Source organism: Nicotiana tomentosiformis, chromosome 2 (genome assembly GCF_000390325.3).
Source record: "Nicotiana tomentosiformis chromosome 2, ASM39032v3, whole genome shotgun sequence".
NCBI lineage: Eukaryota > Viridiplantae > Streptophyta > Magnoliopsida > Solanales > Solanaceae > Nicotiana > Nicotiana tomentosiformis.
In genome coordinates this window covers 21,953,295-21,973,919 of record NC_090813.1, presented here as the reverse complement: position 1 = coordinate 21,973,919, position 20,625 = coordinate 21,953,295, and the positions used below count along the sequence as shown (strand labels likewise).

The following is a 20,625-nucleotide window of genomic DNA, read 5'->3' as shown; positions in this document are numbered from 1 at the left end:
TGATAAGTTTGGTAATGACAGAAATATTTTTATTAGGAAAGGATAACGAATATTATATATAGACAATATTCTAAAGTAAAGGAATATATCTGGTCCAATTCCCCAATTATATTAGAACAAACAAAAGAATAAAATGAGATATCATTTTTTTTTGTCAATTCACATTGACCCGATGCTCCTCTCATTCTCCCTTATTAATAGTTAAATATTTGGATCTTTTGGTCAATTCACGTTGACCAGAAGCTACTCTCATTCCCCCTTATTAATAGTAGTAAAAAATAAAAATAGTAAGTAATAATAAAGCCAAATAATTGATCCTAAATATGACTTCTGACCGAGAATCTAGCAACCCAAGACAGACCAAAATATCAGACACAAATTCAAACAGCTAAGCAACACGATATGAGGTAGAAACTAAGTTCAGCTATATTAACAGTCTTCTGCTCTGACTATTAATTGATCAACTAGTAAAATCCCATGTTAAATTTTTCAGTGTCTTTTGGTTGCTTGTTCTTGATACTCTGAACTGCTACCTACTAGTAAAGACAAAGAAGCTAAAAAAGCAAGTCAACTATCTATGACTATGGCTGGTTCTTTACAAAAGAAGGTACAAAAAAGACTTCATCTCATAAGTACCATATAGAAAATCAAGAAAGCAACAAAACCCCATTTTGCCCTCATGTCCGTTTATTTCCAACTTCCTTGTCATAATTGTTTTTCATATAGCCAAGTGGGGTGAAACAATTACAGCCTAGTTCAGTTGAAAGTTTCATTTTTTTATCTTCAAATTTGTTGTCATATTTTGATATAGAGAAAGAGGAAGATTCTTGGTTTCACATTAGATCTGGCTTCACGGGCTTTGTGGGGTTTGTATTGAAGTAGCCAAACTGGAGTTATCTGTGTGAATATAATGATGAAAACTTGAGTTTTTGCTATTTGTCTTGTTGCTATTGGAGCTAAAAAAGGTTGCATCTTTTTTGAGGTTCTTGCTCTAATGGGGATTTGTCTGAGCTACCAAATTAAGACTGAGACCACATTTTATACTGCTGCTTCTGGTATAAGTTCACTATCTTTTTGTTTAATTTATATTTGAAAGTTCTTTGCTTTCTTGGCTTCATTTTAAGTTCTCTTTTGGCATTGGCAAGTTGATTCTGATCTCCATTTTATTCTCTTTTTTGGTTGATAATTTGGAAAGCTCTAGTAGTGTTACCACTTTATTCTACAGATGCAAAGAGTTTGATATGAACGAGTGATTTGGTGAGCTAAAGTCTTTGCTTGTTGCAAAAATCAAAGAATTTTAAAAAGGGAAAAGGAAAGGAAGACTAGGAGAAAGAAAAATGCCCTAGAACTGCAGAGGGTACTTGTTACCAAATAAAAAATAAATAAAAAAAGAAAGGGAAAAAAGATGAAAAGTAGATGGAGAAGAAATGGAGACCAAATACATCCAAAAGCAAAATTTATTTCTGGTTACTTTCAGGTTTTATGGGTAACTAAGCCCGATTACGGGTTTCGGCCGAATACAATAGTTTTTGCTCAAACAGTATATTTGTGTTACAAAATTCACTAAATAAGTACAAATATTTAAATTAAGAACCCAATTATTAGCATTTGAAGTCGTCCTTCTAAAATTCATAACCCATAAAGTTAAAATCGTGGTTCCGCCTCTTGCCCGAGTATCATTTATTTGCAAACTGCAAAGAAGGTTACATTTGATTGTGCTTCAAAGATCACTAATAGTATCTCTGGAAAAGTTTCTGGTTTTTGTTTTACATCTCAAAAAGAGGTTTTTGTTTTATGTATGGAAAGTTGTTTGGGCTTGAAGATTAGTAGTAGTAATTGTTTTTTATTTTTGGATATGCATCTTCATTTCATTTTCTTCTGTCTTTTGATTGCGATGTAAATGTCTTCTTTTAGGGTTGGATTCAAGAAATGCCAGTGGAAATGGTACCGAGACTAGTAATTCGAATAGCAAACGCTCGTCAGCTTCCATACCACCAACTCCTCGTAGTGAGGGTGAGATCTTGCAATCTTCCAACTTGAGGAGCTACACTTTCAGTGAACTCCGAGCAGCTACTAGAAACTTCCGTCCTGATAGCGTAGTAGGAGAAGGAGGTTTTGGTTCTGTTTTCAAAGGCTGGGTCGACGAGCATACTCTTGCAGCATCAAAGCCTGGCACTGGGATTGTGATAGCTGTCAAAAAGTTAAACCAAGAAGGGTGGCAGGGCCACAGGGAATGGCTGGTGAGTCGAGTCTTCTACTTCGAGTTGCTCAGCATATGGAATAATGTTTTCATAAAAACATTTCGCATCTCTTGGGAAGTTTGTTGTGCACATTTCCTATCTTGCAAGGTTTATTCTGTAAAGATATTTGTTTCTGGACTTCGAAATGTAACCCCATATACAGATTAGGGGGGAAAAAATCTGATCAATAAAATCGTGATGAACAGGATGACTTGATTTGCATCTAGTCGACAGTCCCAATTTATAATTTGCTACAAATGTGAAATGAATGCACTTATTAAAAGCAAGGTACCTTATGTTCTCGACCTTACCAATTTGCAGGCTGAGATAAATTATCTAGGGCAACTACATCATCCAAATCTTGTTAAATTGATCGGTTATTGCTTAGAGGAGGATCACAGGCTCTTGGTCTATGAATTCATGCCTAAGGGTAGCATGGAGAATCATCTATTCAGGAGTGAGTTCTGCATCTGTTTAATATACTTCCACCTGTGTAATTATTTAATGTTCATCTGAACAAGCCTGTGGAATCCTAGATCATACGAGGATTTTTATTTGACTCAGGAGGTTCATACTACCAACCACTTTCTTGGAGCCTTCGTATGAAAGTTGCGCTTGGCGCTGCAAGAGGCCTTGCATTTCTTCATAATGCTGAAACTAAAGTTATCTATAGAGACTTCAAGACTTCTAATATTCTGCTGGACTCGGTATGTGAATATCATTTCAAAGGGTCACTTTACATTGTCCGTCCTCTTAAAGCAAGGGTGGTGTCGAAGCCTTTTCCATGTTTTTAGATACTTGTTTATTGCACTCAATTTTACGTTTTACATCGACAGGACTACAATGCCAAGCTCTCTGATTTTGGGTTGGCCAGAGATGGTCCGACTGGTGATCAGAGCCACGTGTCTACTAGGGTTATGGGAACTTATGGATATGCTGCTCCAGAGTATCTATCTACAGGTTTGTCTTCATGCTTTCCAAGTTCATTAATTATGGTACTATTTGGTTCCTTTTACGCGGCTCAGTTTCTACTGTGGATGAAGAACTTCTACATTCTTATCTACTCATCTCGTCCTGTTTATTGTTATCTGGATTCAGAGTTTATTTGAAATAGAAGAGAGTATTATAATGGATGAACAGTTTTTCTTAATAAATTTAATTTAGTTTGAATTGAATGAACTGCACTTACATTTAGTTTAACCTAATGTTGTGTATAAAAATGTTCATGCTCTGAAAAAGTACAATCTTGGACTAGGTTGTTTCCATCTTCCTAAGTGGTCAGCCGGTCACAGATTGGTACTTGTCATAACGCGACCACTTTCTAAGCTGATCAATTTTCTCTTTGTTTGGAAGGCCATCTTACTGCAAAGAGTGATGTATACAGCTTCGGGGTAGTTCTGTTAGAAATTCTATCCGGTAAGAAAGCAATAGACAAGAATCGACCCACGGGGGAACATAATCTTGTTGAGTGGGCAAAACCTTATTTGACCAACAAACGTAGAGTTTTCAGGGTTCTAGACAGCCGTCTTGAAGGACAATATTTACTCAATCGTGCCATAAAGGTTGCTAACCTAGCTGTTCAATGCCTGTCGATGGACCCCAAGTCGAGGCCAACAATGGATGAGGTGGTAACAGCTCTAGAACAGCTTCAAGAGTCCAAGGATTTAGCGAAAAATGATAAAAAAAGTCGACAGGTTAATCAGCAGAGTCAATCAAGTTTTGCACTCAAGAAATCCTGCAGAAGCGGTGCAGAAGAGACCCCGGGAAAGACGAAGTATCCAAGACCTTCACCTTCTCTTTCCATATAAAAGAAGGAAAGGAAGTTCTTGGTATGCTAGTTACTAGCATTCTTTAGCTCAAGAACTTCTGGCATATAACTAAGAAAATGTCTTCCACTAATATGTACAGCTTGTCTTTACTCTTTTTTTGGATCATGGTTGAACTACAGATTTATGAGGAGCTAGCTGTAGGAGGAATTGCAAGCAGTGTTTGTTTTTCCTTGGAGGTACAATATTTGCTGTAAATTCCCGGATTCGGTTACTCTTATTTGTTTAGTGTATGTTAATCAACTGGGAAGTGGGAACCTTGAGCCAGAGCTGGAGGTCTAGGCGTTTAGTTTATTCGTAGCTTAGCTACGATGTTAGTAAAAAAGGCAGACTGTCGCGCAAAGCATGCTGCGTTCACGCAGGGTCCGGGGACGGGCTGGACCTCAATGGGCGTGATTAGGCAACCTACTCTGATGCAAATATTAATGGTTGATTCTGTTAGAACATGCGCAACGGAAGCAAGCATATAACCCAAGTATCACAAACATGTAAACTAGATAATGATATAATTACGAGATTAGAAGCACTAACCTCTTAAAAACGTTGCACAGGTCCTCCACAGAGCAAGAATCCAGGGTTGTAGTCTTCTGCTATGCTCCTAGTAAGACCTTGGACGAAATTGTTTTGAGTGGGCAAAAACAATACAACTCTAAAAGTGAGTTATTGAGTGAAAAATGTCTTTCTTAAGTAGACCCCAATTTCAACCAAAAGGGGGGCTAAAAACGTGTAGGATTCCAAAGGATGACTTTTCTCCACTTTTTACCCAAGTCTGTCCAAGGTATAGTAGGGACCACAGAAACAATAAGAGACTACCAATAAAATTTGGATGAATTAATTCATACTATAATTAATTACAGTTTATTCCACTAAAAAACTGTAATTGAACTCCTCAATATGAATTTTAAAAATTCACTAACACTTATTTTAACTCCCCGTGTTAAGATCACAAATACCAGTTAATTAAACTAAATCACTGACTATTTAATTTAATCACTAATTAAATCCTTTATAATTCCGCTTAAACTATTTCATGTGACGGATATAAAATCCACCGCCCAGGTTTTCACATGAAAACTTAAAAGCTTACATAAAGGGGTATTATCAAACTCAAAACCGAGTCATGAATTCTATCAACTAATTATTATTTCACAAATGTTATTCGTTATTGTCCAATCTATTAGGCATACGCTAACTCTGAATAGAGTTGTACCTTTTGATAAATCAAAACAATAAACAAATCACATTGATCATAATAATTATATCAAGATTAGGAGTATAAGCTCATTTAATGAATTGGAGAAAATGTTTTATATATATTCAGTACAAAGACACCTTTTCTCTACTTGGTCCGTTCAATATACACTAAGTATACTAGCACAAGAAGTCGGAGTAAAACCACTCCCATAATCAAGACAAATTATACTTTAATCTTGTGCTACAATCATCAAATATATTTTGCCCAATAATATCTTCGATTGTGAACATAATTTATTAATTATGAGAACATACAATTTAATCTTTTGTGCATGAGCTAAGACTCCATACACTAAATTGTCTACTACATAACTAAAGGACACACATGTAACAAATGATCTATTTAAAATAGTACTTTATTGAATTGAATAAATCAAATAAACAATTGTTTCATAAAGAATAAAACACAACACTATGTCTAAACCACATGGTTAATAGTATATCCCAACAGATTCCACGGCTCGAACGACCTATAGGTCACGTGGAGTCAACTTTAGCTACAATGTTAGTATCCTGTTTAAAATCTTATTATGTAATTCCTCTTGTATTTTGTATCATGGTCCTTGAAATGGAGATGGAGGGTTATAGTAAACGGTATAACCGAAAATATTAAATCAATACTAAAAATTCCAACAGAATGTAGCACTTTTTGAATGGAAGAATTGTAAAATGATTATTATTTAAAATTGTACCAAACATATGACATACTGCACGGAATTTGGGCTTGCAAAATACTAAACATATCACATCCAGCAAAAGAAGGCAGGGAAAAAGACTTATTCATAAATAGTCACTCTCATGGCAAGGCAAGTGGGGAACCTTGGCGTAATTGGTAAAGTTGTTGTCATGTGATCAGAAGGTCAAAGCTTCTAGTCGTGGAAACAGCCTCTTGCAGAAATGCAGAGTAAGGCTGCGTACAATACATCCTTGTGGTCTGGCCCTTACCCGGACCCCGCATAGAGGGAACTTAGTACACCGGAATCCGGACTGCCCTTTTTCACTTCCATGGCCATTCGTTGAATTAGTTTTAGCTACTATTTCATATTACTATATACCACTGATTAATAAACCAAACGACTTCAGAAAATTAACATTATATTCAAAGGCAAACAAATAACTACTCCAGAAATAAATTGAAACATCACCAAATGTATCTAAAAATTAAAAAGGACAATTTGTGATATTCATATTCATAGACAATATATAATTCCATTACATATAAGTCAATAGAAATAATTGCAAATATAATAGAGCTGCGGGCTACATTTTTGTCCTAATTTCGATCCTTCTGCAGCCGCATCAGCCTCTATATATAAACCTTCCCATTTCCCCTTTTGGCTGGCTTTAACTTTCTTTTACCAGCACTTATACATCATTACTAAAATAGTAAAATGTAAAACGAAACTACTTCCCCATATACCAAAAATCTTTCCCGTTAAAAAAGAGAAAAACTGAAGGTGGAGAAAATGGTATACTTAGTATATGAAACTAAAGAAAAGTAATTTTTTTATTTTTTTGTTTTTTTGTAATGATAGTATTCAACTCAATATTTTAAGTTAAACTCGGAAATTTTTGGCCTCATAAGTCTGGCCAAACTGCCAATTAGATGGTGCCACGTTGTATGTGGTAACATAGCGATGGTCACTGGCTTTGACTTTAAAGGAGAGAGCTTGACCAACAAGCTGAGCATTGGATTGCCAGTTTTGGCCCCAATTACGGCTCATAGCCATCCATTTTGTGTTTGTACCTTTTACGAAAACTTTCTGAATGTCACCTGCACCTGCCACGTTGGTCACTATTACCATGTTGAAGTAATTAAAACCATTGATTGTGAATCTGATTCCTCCTGATTTTTTGCATGGAACCCTGTTATTTGACCAAAATAGTTAGGAAAATTGTTAGTGGAGAATTTTAACTACAAAATGCTCAACTTTTAGGCAACATTAAGAGCAAAAAAATATTATATATTCGAGCTCGTTGGAGACAACTTAGAGCAATGATAAAGTTATTTCCGTGTGACCTATAGGTCACGGGTTCTAGTCGTGGAAACACTACATCACACCTGGTGGGGTGGAGCCCTTCCTCGTACTTGCGTGACACTTTGTGCACCGAGCTACCCATTGTATTCGAGCTCGATGAATGCATCATACCATATTAATTTCTCATAGTTAAATGGGGGAGTGAGATAAAATATGTAGCATGTTATAATTGACTACAACTAATTGAATAAATTTATACAAGAAAAGCGCATCAGATTAATCGTACCAAAACCGCGTCTATTAATTGGACAAATTTAACTACCTGCAAGATGTAGCTGTAGCATGTGAATAGGTGACAAAACTATAATGAGATGTGAATTTAAAATGTTTAAATAATACTATTGTTATTCTATTTAGTGTTTGTTGGTGATAAGTGCCAATTAATATTAATATAAATAGAAGAATTTTAATTTAAAAATAGTGAGCGAGTCCCGACTCTTAAGTCTAACTTAAGCCAACCCACTACGTAAGAGAACTTGACGCTAAAGTAGTCATTTCCTCTATAATAGAAAGCTACTACCCGTAAGAGGGAAAATTAGCAGACAATGGCGGATCTACATACAGAGTTATGGGTGCTCAAGCATCCATTGTCTTTATTCGGATTTAGTATATTTACATAGGCAATTAGCAGAAAATTTAGATAAGTAATGAGTGAGCACCTATAGTTAATCTTTTTATTGTCTTTTTTCGAAACTCTTTTCGACGAGCACTCATGACTTTAAAATCTTAGATCCGCCAGTAATAGTGTAACTCCAAAACACCATCCAGTTAGCTATAGTTAGTTAAACGACAGGAAAACCCTTAACATATTACATTACATACACGAAAATTCTTGAAAATCGGAGAATTTATCCCGATGATAAAGACACTATTTCTTATTAAACAGAATGACATCTTTCTAAATTTGAAAAGAATTTAACTTGAACTTCATATTGTACACTCAATACATGCGTTTGTGGCCACACAGTACATACATGCTTAAAACGACAAGTTTTTGAAGTTTTATAACCAAACAAATATTATAGTAACATATTTAGGCCGTAAGTTTGACGGTGCAACTTACCGACGGTAGGTTACGGGGACGATGCCAGCACGATACTGAGCGAATTTGAGGAACATAGGCTCGGCAAGATCGAAATGAGGACGAGGTGGGTTGCACCACCCTCCATTATCATTAGGCAAAGCATAGTTTGGCGGACAAAAGTTTGTACCCGTTACAAATATGGACGGGTTCCCAGGGGTGCACCATTTCGGATCGGTGCACCTTATCTCAAAGCAAGCACCGCAGCTCAGCCCATTGTTGAAAAGTGCAGTGCTTAATGCTGCATTGTTCACTCCGTATCCTGCGCTGTACAAATTCCCGTACCCACACGCACCACCTGTTGGGAAAGAAGAAAAAAATACGGATATGAGTTTAACTTTATACACTGTGTAAATCAGGTTACCTAAAAAATAATTACAGATACGTACCCATTGTGCCGGAGGCATCAGCACCACCGTAAAAGGTGGCGTGGGCGCTCTCCCAGGGTCCACTGGTATAAACACCGGGGACCTTTGCGTTAGCGCCCGTCAAAAAAGAAAGAAGACTAGCAATGCAAAGCGTCCAAATTATAGCCATTTTTTCTCACTGTCACTGCTCTAGACTGAAGATGTTATATCTGTGTGAACAGACAGAAGAAGAAAAAGAGATGGAGAGAGCTGGATATGAAATGGAGAAATGCAAATAGGGTTTTAGGCGCCAATGGAGAGTAAGGAGGAAGTTGGAGGTACTTATTGAGGGAGGGTCTAAGGAATTAGTAGACACAAGTGCATGGCTTTTAATTAATGCGTTAATTTTTGTAATTAAAGTTAGTATATTAAACAATCTTTTTTATGTCAGAAACGTAGAGTAGCAATATTTATCATGACTTACTCCATAAGCATAAAGGGCGGGGTATGAGGAGGTGGGGAAAGAAGTTAAGAAAGAAAATAGTACTACTATGTGCTACAAGCATACATGTGAGTTGAACGTGGTGGTGAGGATACCAAAGCTTATGGCACATGGCAATATTGGTAATGATTTAAGCTTAGGTTTATGGCAAAGTCCAAAAAATAGAGGAATTTTAGAACATCTTGATTCTATATTTCTATGGTAGTGTTGGCCCAAATAAAGGATAGTTTTGAAGATTGACAAAAGAACTCAGGGATGAACCAGGTCCATCACTGGTAGGCATAGACACGGGCAGATTCAAAGCACGTGAGATGCACATGCAGGAGATAAACGAAATCTGTCATAATAATAGATATCTCCTGATCGAAAAGGGTTGCATAATTGATAAGGAGAAGGACTCCTTACTCAACGAGAACATTATCCAATATAAGGAAGGAGTTAGGAGTTGAGATTAACTAGAACTCTTCCACCAAGGAAGAGTAGCATTAGAATTCTAGTTGTTTTCTACTCTACTAAACTCTATAAATCGCAGGAAGTTCTCATTCTACAGAATATGCACAAAAGCAGAAGTTAAGCAAGAATTGAGAGCAAAATAACGAGGTAATTTTGCAAGCAGTTCGAGTGATATTTGAATGTGCGAATCTGACGCTACTTGAACCAGCTAGAAGAACCAGTCCCAACTATTGTCTTTTAGTATAGTTATTTGTAGTAGGTGGTTTTAACTTGTACCTTTTTTGCTTTATCTAGAAGCATCTGTAATAGGTACTTTGTGTTTTCAAGTTAGAGTTAACTTGAAGTTTGTCGCAAATAGCTAGAGGCTAGTTTGCTACAAAGGAATTAGAGTTAATCCTAGGTTTACAAAAGTGTTTTGTAAATGCAGTTTTTGGCTCAGTGATTTAGTGGAGAGTTTGGGAAAATCCTACTAGGAAGTAGGTCGTGGTTTTTCCACCTTTTGAGCCATGTATTTTTCACGTAAAAATCTCTGTGTTCTTTATTTTCTGTACTTATTATTCCGCAACAGTAGTAGTTGGAACACATAGAAGAACCAGATTCTTCTATAATCTGTGCACGCGAAAAATTGGACACCACACAAATCACCCACCTCTTGTGTGGTATTGACGTATAAAACATCAATTGGTATCAGAGCAGGTTATCCTTGAAGAGGCTAACACCTTAGGAGAAGATCAAGATGAGTGCACCACCTGGAAACTAGGAAGGGCAATCCACTGCTAGGCCACCACTCTTCAATGGCCAGAGTTATGGGATATTGTCATAGATGGTCCATTGATGAAGATAAATGCCGAAGGAGAAGAGGTGCCTAAAACAAGAGCTGACTGCACTGCTGACGACTTGAGGAAATGGGAGAAGAATGCTAAAGCCAAGAAATGGCTTGTGTGTGGACTCGATCCAGACGAGTACAACAGAATTCAAAGCTATATTACTGCTAAGAAAATTTGGGACACTTTGCAAGTGGCTCATGAAGGAACACCTCAGGTGAAGAGGTCCAGAGGAACGTTACTATATTCTCAATATGAGAATCTTACTATGAAGGAAGGAGAAACCATCTAAGAGATGTATACAAGGTTCACCACACTTACAAATAAACTTAAGTCTCTTGGAAGGGTTATTCTTGAAGAATACAAAGTTGAGAAGATTTTGACAAGGGTTCTGCCAGTCTCACGGGAGAGCAAAATCACTACTATTCAGGAATCAAAAAACATTGCCACTCTTAGGTTGGATGAGCTAATTGGAAATCTCATTGCTTATGAACTTAGAAGGCAAATCATGAAGATGGATGTACCCAAGAAGGAAAGGAACATGGCACTCAGAATCACTGAAGGTTCTGATCTAGAGGAAGATGAAATGGCTATGATTACCAAGGACTTCAAGAATTACCTTATGAGAGTAAAAGGTTCTTCAAGAGGTGGAAATTACAACAAAGCAAGGGTTCCTGAAAAAACGACCAATGAGGGTTGCTACAAGTGTGGGAAGATTGATCATCACATCAAGAACTGCCCTCAATGGGAAATTGAATGGAAGAAGGAAATATCTGAACGAAGGAATAGGGAAAAGGAACAGGTTCATCCCAAGAAGAACAAAGGATCAACAAAGGATATGGTTGCTGCTTGGGGAGAAAGTTCAGATGATGAAGATGGTGATGAAAAAGCACTTATGGCAATTGGAGAATTAGATGAGGAATCTTAGGTAAGTATAATTCATCTCAAAGACAAGATTAAGTTTTTGTCTAAAGAAAAACTCTGAATTATTGCTAGATTTCATTGATGAATCTGAGGTAATAAATAAAGAAAAAGAACAATTGTATAAGGATTGTGTGATTTTAAAAGCAAAGTGTAAGAACCTGGAACTCAGAGTTAGTGAGATTGTGAGTGAAAATACTGCTCTGAAGAACCAGGTTCATACATTTGAAGCAAATGTTCTTGAGTTAAAATCTGAAAATCTAAAACTGAAACTAGGAACCAGTAAGAAGACAGCTGATTGCACACAACTCACTTTAGAAGAAAATGTAGGCAAACTGAAAGACGAGTTGTATAGGAAGGATGAGCAAGTAAGAGTGCTAAAGGGGGATCTAGGCAAGGTCAAGCATGAACTAGACAGAACTAGTAAATGGAACAGGTCCTCCGATGCTTTGTCATGGCTACAAGAACATCACAGTAGCAATAGAAGAGGACTTGGCTTTGGGAATCAGCTACCTAAGTGGGATCCTAAAAGCAAGTACCTCACTCTTCCTGAGAACAAAATTTACACACACTGTGGTAAGACTGGTCACTATAAAAGTGAATGCACTGTAAAAGAATGGCTAGTCAAAAGAGTAAAAGGTTTGTTCAAGGGAAAAATAGGTTGCCAGGTTGGGCTAGAAAGAATTTGATTCATCCTTTTGCCTATAGAAAGGGAGCCAAACTAGTTTGGGTTCCTAAGACTAACCCCTGATTTCCTTTTATAGGTCCAAGTGAAGGGTAGCATCCAAAAATGGTACATGGATAGTGGTTGCTCAAAGCACATGACAGGAAGCAAGAACCAGTTCCTTTCACTTGAGGGCCTCAAAGGAGGTAATGTCTCCTTTGAAAATGGGAATAAAGGTGAGATCATTGGGGTTGGTAAGGTAGGTAAGACTGACTCTAACTTGATTGAGAATGTCTATTTGATAGACGGCCTAAAATAGATATATAACAAAAGAACTATGTGTGTTGAAGAAAGTGTTCATGTGGTTTTTGATGAAACTAACATTCTTTCTGAGAGACAGAAACATGATGATGAAGCAATTGGGCTGGTAAGAAACTTAAATGAAACCACAGCCCAGACTGAAGCTACACTGGAATAAGAAACAGGTAATGGAACAGGTCCTTCTACCTAGGGCAACCTGACATGGGGAATAGAACAAAGGGGAAATGATTCTCAAACCTCAAGGGAACCTGTCCATGAACGTGTTCCACAATAACAAAGCATTGAAGGAACATCAAGGGGAAACCAGTTGGTTGTGAAACCTTACAATTATCAAAGTTCTCATCCCATTGAGAACATAATTACTGATTCAACCTTTGGAATCAAAACCAGATCTCCATTAAAGAATCTTTGTGCTTTTGATGCTTTCTTATCTCTTATTGAACCTAAAAATGTTATTGAGGCTTTGTAGGATGCAGACTGGGTAAATGCAATGCAAGATGAACTCAACCAATTTGAAAGGAGTCAAGTTTGGCATCTGGTGCCAAGACCCTCGGACAGATCAATAATTGGCATAAAATGGGTCTTCAGAAACAAACTTGATGAAGATGGAACAGTTACAAGGAACAATGCAAGATTGGTGGTTCAAGGATATAGCCAAGAGGAGGGCATAGACTATGATGAAACCTTTTTCTCCAGTTGCAAGGTTGGAAGCAATAAGACTCTTCATAGCCTTTGTTGCTTATATGGAATTCACCCTCCACCAGATGGACGTCAATAGTGCCTTCCTCAATGGCTATCTAAAGAAATAAGTGTTTGTCAAGAAACCTCCGGGGTTTGAAAGCAAGGAGAGTCTTGATCATGTGTATAAGCTTGACAAAACACTTTATGGGCTCAAGCAGGCACCAAGAGCATGGTATGAAAGATTATTAAAGTTTTTGCTTGAGCATGACTACAAGAGAGGTAAAATTGACAATACTTTGTTCTTGAAAGAAAAAGGTAAAGATATCTTGGTAGTTCAGATATATGCTGATGATATAATCTTTGGAGGAACTATTGATAAGTTAAGTAAAGATTTTGCTAAACTAATGGGGAGTGAATTTGAAATGAGCATGATGGGTGAGCTTAATTTCTTTTTAATCTTACAAATTAAATAAAATTCAAATGGAACTATGATCCATCAGCATAAGTATGTAAAAGAGTTGCTTAAAAGGTTTAAAATGGAAGATTCCAAAGAAATTGACACTTCTATTGCAACAGCTACAAAGTTGGATATGGATGAACCTGGTTTATCTGTCAATTAGAAGTTGTATAGGGGAATGATTGGCTCATTGTTGTATCTCACTGCTAGTAGACCTGATATTGTTTTCAGTGTAGGCCTTTGTGCAAGATTTTAGGCAAATCCGCAGGAATCTCACTTGACTGCTATCAAAAGAATTTTGAGATATCTAAAAGGCACCACTGATCTTTGTCTTTGGTATCCAAAGGTAGTAATTTCAATATTGTGGGATATGCTGATGCTAATTATGCAGGTTTTCTTGTGGATAGAAAGAGCACCTCAGGTATGGCACACTTTCTTGGCCCATTCTTGTGTCTTGGGCCACCAAAAAGCAAAATTCAGTGGCCTTATCTAGTGTTGAAGCTGAGTATGTTGTTGTTGCTTCATGTTGTGTTCAATTATTATAGATCAAACAGAAATTAAAGGACTTTGGAATTGATGTTGGTTGTATTCTCATTTTTTGTGATAACACTAGTGCTATTAGTATGACCAAGAACCCGGTTCACTACAAGATAACTAAGCACATAGATGTTAGGCATCACTTTTTGAGGGATAACTATGAAAAGGGGTTGATCACTGTGGAATTTTGTGTTACTGACAAGCAAATAGATGACATCTTCACAAAAGCCCTAAGTAGAGATCACTTTGAAAGGAACAGGTTAGAATTAGGGATGATTAAAATCACCTAAAAGGACCAGTTCAGAGTACACAACGGAAAAAAAAATTGGTTAGAAAATCTGAAAATTGTGTACATAACTAGATTAATTTTTGCTCAGTCTCATACTTTCAATTGTATACTCTTGTGCCATGTGTTAAAATGACTCATTAATCTCTAATGATATTTTCTTTATTTTGGCAAATTTAGACTTACACAAGCGTATTTTCAGTGAAGAACCTGGTTCATCAAGATAACACGGTATGTTTTCTACACTCTACATAATTTGAAATAATAATATTTGGATCATGAGAAGAGTCCTACTTAATTCCAAACTCCTTTTGGACTTATCTGTTACAAGTGAACCAGGTCTATTCAAAAGAGTCCCAACGGAATTGAAGTACCTAGATTCTAGGGATACACTCCAAAGTCTTTTCAAAACTGAAATTCAGTTTGATTAGACTTCCAAACCCACTATCATCCCTTCCACCATCCCAACCTCTAAGAAAAGAGTAAAGATGCTTGCTCTCAAGGTTTTTGCGGAGAGAGAACAAATTTTGAGAATAGGTTTGTACTAGTAGGGTCTAAAGCAGGTGTTGAAACTACAGAGTCTGAAGGAATTGCTGGTAAAAATGAAAAAGAAAAAGAAAAAGAAAAAGAGAGCAAGGGTGTTCGAAGTGCTGTGAGGGGAAAGGGTAAAAGAGTGGTTGATTCTTCACCCACTCTTGTGAGTTTAACCAAAGACGCAGGTGCAATGGTTGTTTGGGGAGAAAAATCTACTGGAGTAGAGGAGAGTGTAAAGAAAACAGGAGGAAGTGGGTCTGGCGAAGCCGCTGAAGGGCTGGTTCAACTTGGAAAAAATATAGATGAACCTGTTTCATCTGAACGGTAAACCCTCGCAGACCTACTGAAGAGAGTGACTGAAAGTTATAATCCAAAGAAGAAAGGGAGGTTGGTAAGTGGTACCAGTGAATAGCAAGGTGCGAGCCTTGGTGCAAGAAAGTGGGGCTAAGGATGCTAAGATTGAGAGGTTGAAGAAGAGGTTGGCAGAGGTGGAGATTGAGAGAGATGCTCTCAGAACTGAGCTGGCAAGAGAAAAGGAGAAGAATGATGGCATTCTTCAGGATATGTTGAAACTCCTCCAAGCCAAAAACCAAACACCTAGTTCTTCCAAACCTTAAACTTCTTGCCCGGTGTAGACCTTTTAATGACCCAGTTTGGGATGTTTTGTTTGCTCATGTTTTCAGTATTTTTATTTCTTTTTATGCTTTGTGGAAGAATCATATCAATCATCAATAAAATTCACTGTGTTTGCTCTAACTGTTTGTTTATATTTCTTTGATGGTTAAAATTCTTAGCTTGATCTATACTGATTAATCCATGTTTGCATTTGAAGTATCCCCAGTGGCCATGAGTAAGTTTTAAAATCTGGTTATCTCACATTTTTTATGCAACTTTCGATGATGCCAAAAGGGGGAAAAAGGTTGTGCTTTACACTTTGAACAATAATGTTTATAACCTAATGAACCTGGTCCTTGATGATAAGTGATAAAAAAGACAAACTATTTCTAACATTGTGTTGATGTTGAGATAAGTTGAAACAGGGTCTAAGCTTATGGAAGCACAGAGTTTGTCATCATCAAAAAAGGGGAATTAAATTTCAGATGAGGAATCAGATGATGAAGATGGAGATGAAAAAGCACTTATGGAAATTGGAGAATCAGATGAGGAATATGAGGTAAGTATAATTCATCTCAAAGACAAGATTAAGTTTTTGTCTAAAGAAAAACTCTCTGAATTATTGTTAGATTTCATTGATGAATCTCAGGTAATAAATAAAGAAAAAGAACATGTGTCTAAGGATTGTATGATTTTAAAAGCAAAGTGTAAGAACCTGGAACTCAGAGTTAGTGAGACTGTGAGTGAAAATACTGCTCTGAAGATCCAGGTTCATACATTTGAAGCAAATATTCTTGAGTTAAAATCTGAAAATTTAAAACTAAAACTAGGAACCGGTAAAAAGACAGCTGATTGCACACAACTCACTTTAGATGAAAATGTAGGCAAATTGAAAGATGAGTTGTATAGGAAGGATGAGCAGGTAAGAGTGCTAAAGGAGGATCTAGGGCCCAAGTAAATCATAGTTTTGAAGATTGACAAAGAAACTCAGGGATGAACCAGGTCCATCACTGGTAGGCATAGACACGGGAAGATTCAAAGCACGTGAGATGCACATGCAGGAGATAAACGAAATCTGTCATAATAATAGATATCTCCTGATCGAAAAGGGTTGCATAATTAATAAGGAGAAGGACTCCTTGCTCAACGAGAACATTATCCAATATAAGGAAGGAGTTAGGAGTTGAGATTAACTAGAACTCTTCCACCAAGGAAGAGTAGCATTAGAATTCTAGTTGTTTTCTACTCTACTAACTCTATAAATCGCAGGAAGTTCTCATTCTACAGAAGACGCACAAAAACAGAAGTTAAGCAAGAATTGAGAGCAAAATAGCGAGGCAATTTTGCAAGCAGTTCGAGTGATGTTTGAATGTGCGAATCTGACGCTACTTGAACCAGCTAGAAGAACCAGTCCCAACTGTTGTCTTTTAGTTTAGTTATTTGTAGTAGGTGGTTTTAACTTGTACCTTTTTTGCTTTATCTAGAAGCATCTGTAATAGGTACTTTGTGTTTTCAAGTTAGAGTTAACTTGAAGTTTGTCGCAAATAGCTAGAGGCTAGTTTGCTACAAAGGGATTAGAGTTAATCCTAGGTTTACAAAAGTATTTTGTAAATGCAGTTTTTGGCTCAGTGATTTAGTGGAGAGTTTGGGAAAATCCTACTGGGAAGTAGGTCGTAGTTTTTTCACCTTTTGAGCCAAGTGTTTTCCATTTGTTCTTTATTTTCTGTACTTATTATTCTGCAACAGTAGTAGTTTGAACACATAGAAGAACCAGGTCCTTCTATAATCTGTGCACGCGAAAAATTGGTCACCACACAAATTACCCCTCTTGTGTGGTATTAACGTATAAAACATGAGGTAGCAAAGGTTTATTTACATAGTAGTATATGTTAAGCTAGCTAGGGACTCTAGTTAAAGGTGTTTGTTGCTTTGGGTGTGAATTTAGAACAAGTTGTTAAAACGTTAGCAGGGATATTTAATTTGCGCGTTATTAAAAGAGTAATAATAGTAGTAGCTTGATTCATTTAATCAACTTACTACTTTTGTCATCCAATGGCACTTACATTTGACCACTCACAAAAAATAATTAACAAGAGAATGAATGAATGAGAGTACAATGGAAAGTTAGATGGGGTTCTCAAGATTTTGCGCCTCAAATGGGGAAAGGTTCTATTGTAGAGCACTGAGCAGAATAATGCAAATTTGGGTGAGGTATTTCTTTGAGTTCCACTTTTAGGTCTTTCTTCCGTAAGTACAAATGAGACGCAGAACCTAGATTTTAACTTTATAGATTTTGGATTTTATAACAACGATTTCAACTACTAACGATTGAGTTCTAAATTTAATATTTTTACAACACAAAATACACTTTTTGGATAAAAGCTTGTATACGGTCAAAATAGATTTCGGCCTTCCTACGTTCGATCAAGTTCGAGTGTTAAAGAGTCGGAATGAGTCGGAACGAGATTTTTTGGAGTTAGCTCCGAGTTCGGTATTATCGAGCCTCGAGCCCGAAGGTCACTCAAGGAGTTAGTTTGATAGCTCTATCGAGCCCGTAACCGAATCGATCCGCAAGGAACTGCTTCGAGGTCAGAAATGTGCGACGCCCATCTCGAAGGTCGAACTCGAGCCAAGACCGAAGGACCCGACCCAGTAACGAGTTCAAGTCAGTATCAAGCCCACAGATAAAAGTTGCTGCGACCGCACCAAGAGAGAGAATCTTGGCACGAATCAAGGAAGAGACAAGTCATCATGGGCCTTCCACTACATGCCTTATTTTATTGCCTTTTTTGTAATGACCCTTTTCTATAAAATAGGGAATCCTTCTAAGCTAAGGGGACACACAGAAAAAATCACTTCTCAGATTAAAAGATATCCCTTTGTGTTACTTTGCTTTATCTCATTCATTCTCATTCCCTATTATTTGCATTCTCATAAGCTAAGAATCTAATTATTTCTACTTCTCTCCACGATTTATGTCAAGTTGTATCGCATATCCTTAGAACCATACACAAAATCTAACGTTATCCGATTTTTCCGGTAAACAGTTTGGCGCCCACCGTGGGGCTAAGGGTAACATCGATCGTTTGACATAAATCGAAAGTACACGCCAACTTGCAACTTCAAATAAGCAATGGCTTTACCTATCGACCACGAAGCCGGCCTTCAAGATGAAACCAACAACTTGGCACCCGGTGCTAGAAGGCCACTTAACAATGGCACCGAGGCTCAAATTGATGTACCCGAAATTCGAGTCGAAGTACCATTGGACGTCAATTCACAAATAGCTTTGGAAGCGAATCAGCGTTCCGAACCGGAAAGAAGCATTCAGGGCGGTACTCGATCCGTAGCCCAAGATACACAAAACGTGGGGAAAATTGGGGCCAGCTTACGTATGATCTTCGAGATGTTACAAGCCCAACAAGTAGCGATAGCTCAGTTGCAGAGCCAAACTCACGCACAAAGCAGGCCGGTTCCCAATCCACTTCGAGAAATCACCCCCAGAACAAAGCCCGCCGTAGTGAAATCGTAAGAGCAAGAATCGGGGACTGCTCTCGGAATTACTAAATTGCTTGAGGAACTCACAAAATGAGTTGAAGCCAACGACAAGAAGGTGGAAACATACAATGCCAGGGTCGATCAAATCCCGGGGGCTCCACCAATAATAAAAAGGCTTGATTCGAAAAAATTCACACAAAAGCCTTTTTCCTCAAGTGCGGCACCGAAACCAATCCCCAAAAAATTCCGTATGCCCGAAATTTCCAAATATAACGGTACCACCGATCCTAACGAACATGTCACCTCTTACACATGTGCCATCAAAGGTAACGATTTGGAGGACAATGAGATCGAATCCGTGTTGTTGAAAAAGTTCGGGGAGACCCTCTCGAAGAGAGCAATGATCTTGTATCACAATTTACCTCCAAATTCCATCGATTCTTTTGCCATGTTAGCATATTCATTCGTAAAGGCACATGTTGGTGCCATAAAGGTTGCAACAAGGAAATCAGACCTCTTCAAAGTAAAGCAAAGGGGGAATGAAATGCTGAGGGAATTCGTATCCCGATTTCAAATGGAACGCATGGAATTACCACCGGTCACAGACGATTGGGCCGTACAAGATTTCACCCAAGGGTTGAACGAGCTAAGTTCAACAGCATCACATCGACTGAAACAAAATTTGGTCGAGTATCTAGCAATAACGTGGGATGATGTACACAACCGATACCAATCGAAAATTAGGGTCGAGGATGATCAGCTGGGAGCTCCGTGTGGGACCGAGCTTCGGAACAGGACAACTACCAAAAATCAAAAGGAGATCGACAGAGAACAAAGGTCAAATAGAGACCGATATTGACCGTACGTTGTAGATCGGGTGAACAACGGTTCAGCACGCAATATATTTTGGAACAATCGAAGGATTGATCGAGGGCAAAATTCTCGGGGACTTATGAGTAAGAACGGATTTGATAAATATGTTGATCCTATAGAAGCACCTCGACTATCAGAATATAACTTCAGGGTTGGTACATCCGCTATCGTGTCGGCTATCGTAAGCAACAAAGATACTAAATGGCCTCGATACATGCAGACCGATCCTGCCCAAAGAAATCCCAATCAAACGTGCGAATATCATGGTACCCATGGCCACAGAACAGAAGATTACAGGCAATTAAGAGAGGAAATAGCCCGCTTATTTAACAAAGGGCACCTTCAGGAATTTCTGAGTGAGAGGGCGAAGAACCATCTTAAAAATAGGAATTCCAGCAAGAAAAATGAGCAAGAAGAACCACAACACATCATTCACATGATCATCGGCGGCATCGATACCCCTCAGGGACCGGTGCTTAAGCGCACTAAAACATCGGTTATGAGGAAACATCCATCTCGGACTCAAGATCACGCACCCACGGGGACATTGTCCTTCGATGATGAAGATGCAGAAGGGGTCATCCAACCTCATAACGATGCACTGGTAATATCCATACTCACGAATAAAATTAAAATTAAGCGTGTGTTAATCGATCCAGGTAGCTCGGCCAA

The 20,625-nt window shown here is 37.8% G+C and overlaps 2 protein-coding genes across 2 annotated transcripts; one reads left to right on the top strand and one right to left on the bottom strand.

The window, feature by feature from the left end:
- The first annotated feature begins 689 nt into the window (after positions 1 to 689).
- On the top strand, positions 690 to 4,316 carry LOC104104152 (probable serine/threonine-protein kinase PBL11). The gene is made up of 6 exons (XM_018773421.2): positions 690 to 1,055; positions 1,915 to 2,240; positions 2,562 to 2,697; positions 2,805 to 2,947; positions 3,077 to 3,200; positions 3,594 to 4,316. The coding sequence occupies exons 1-6, from the start codon at positions 995 to 997 to the stop codon at positions 4,046 to 4,048; spliced, it is 1,245 nt and encodes a 414-aa protein (XP_018628937.1). The 5' UTR covers positions 690 to 994; the 3' UTR covers positions 4,049 to 4,316.
- Positions 4,317 to 6,475: 2,159 nt separating this feature from the next.
- On the bottom strand, positions 6,476 to 9,129 carry LOC104104153 (expansin-A3-like). The gene is made up of 3 exons (XM_009612158.4): positions 8,830 to 9,129; positions 8,423 to 8,738; positions 6,476 to 7,186 (listed from the first exon to the last, which is right to left on the bottom strand). The coding sequence occupies exons 1-3, from the start codon at positions 8,975 to 8,977 to the stop codon at positions 6,877 to 6,879; spliced, it is 774 nt and encodes a 257-aa protein (XP_009610453.1). The 5' UTR covers positions 8,978 to 9,129; the 3' UTR covers positions 6,476 to 6,876.
- Positions 9,130 to 20,625: the final 11,496 nt, after the last annotated feature.

Bases quoted from the DNA above. Each gene is read 5' to 3' on its own strand.
- LOC104104152 (XM_018773421.2), top strand. From the start codon at position 995: ATGGGGATTTGTCTGAGCTACCAAATTAAGACTGAGACCACATTTTAT. The intron at 2,948-3,076 runs GTATGTGAATAT...TTACATCGACAG, and splicing joins CTAATATTCTGCTGGACTCG to GACTACAATGCCAAGCTCTC. The intron at 3,201-3,593 runs GTTTGTCTTCAT...TTTGTTTGGAAG, and splicing joins TCCAGAGTATCTATCTACAG to GCCATCTTACTGCAAAGAGT.
- LOC104104153 (XM_009612158.4), bottom strand. From the start codon at position 8,977: ATGGCTATAATTTGGACGCTTTGCATTGCTAGTCTTCTTTCTTTTTTG. The intron at 8,739-8,829 runs GTACGTATCTGT...CTTTCCCAACAG, and splicing joins TGATGCCTCCGGCACAATGG to GTGGTGCGTGTGGGTACGGG. The intron at 7,187-8,422 runs GTAAGTTGCACC...GTCAAATAACAG, and splicing joins GTCCCCGTAACCTACCGTCG to GGTTCCATGCAAAAAATCAG.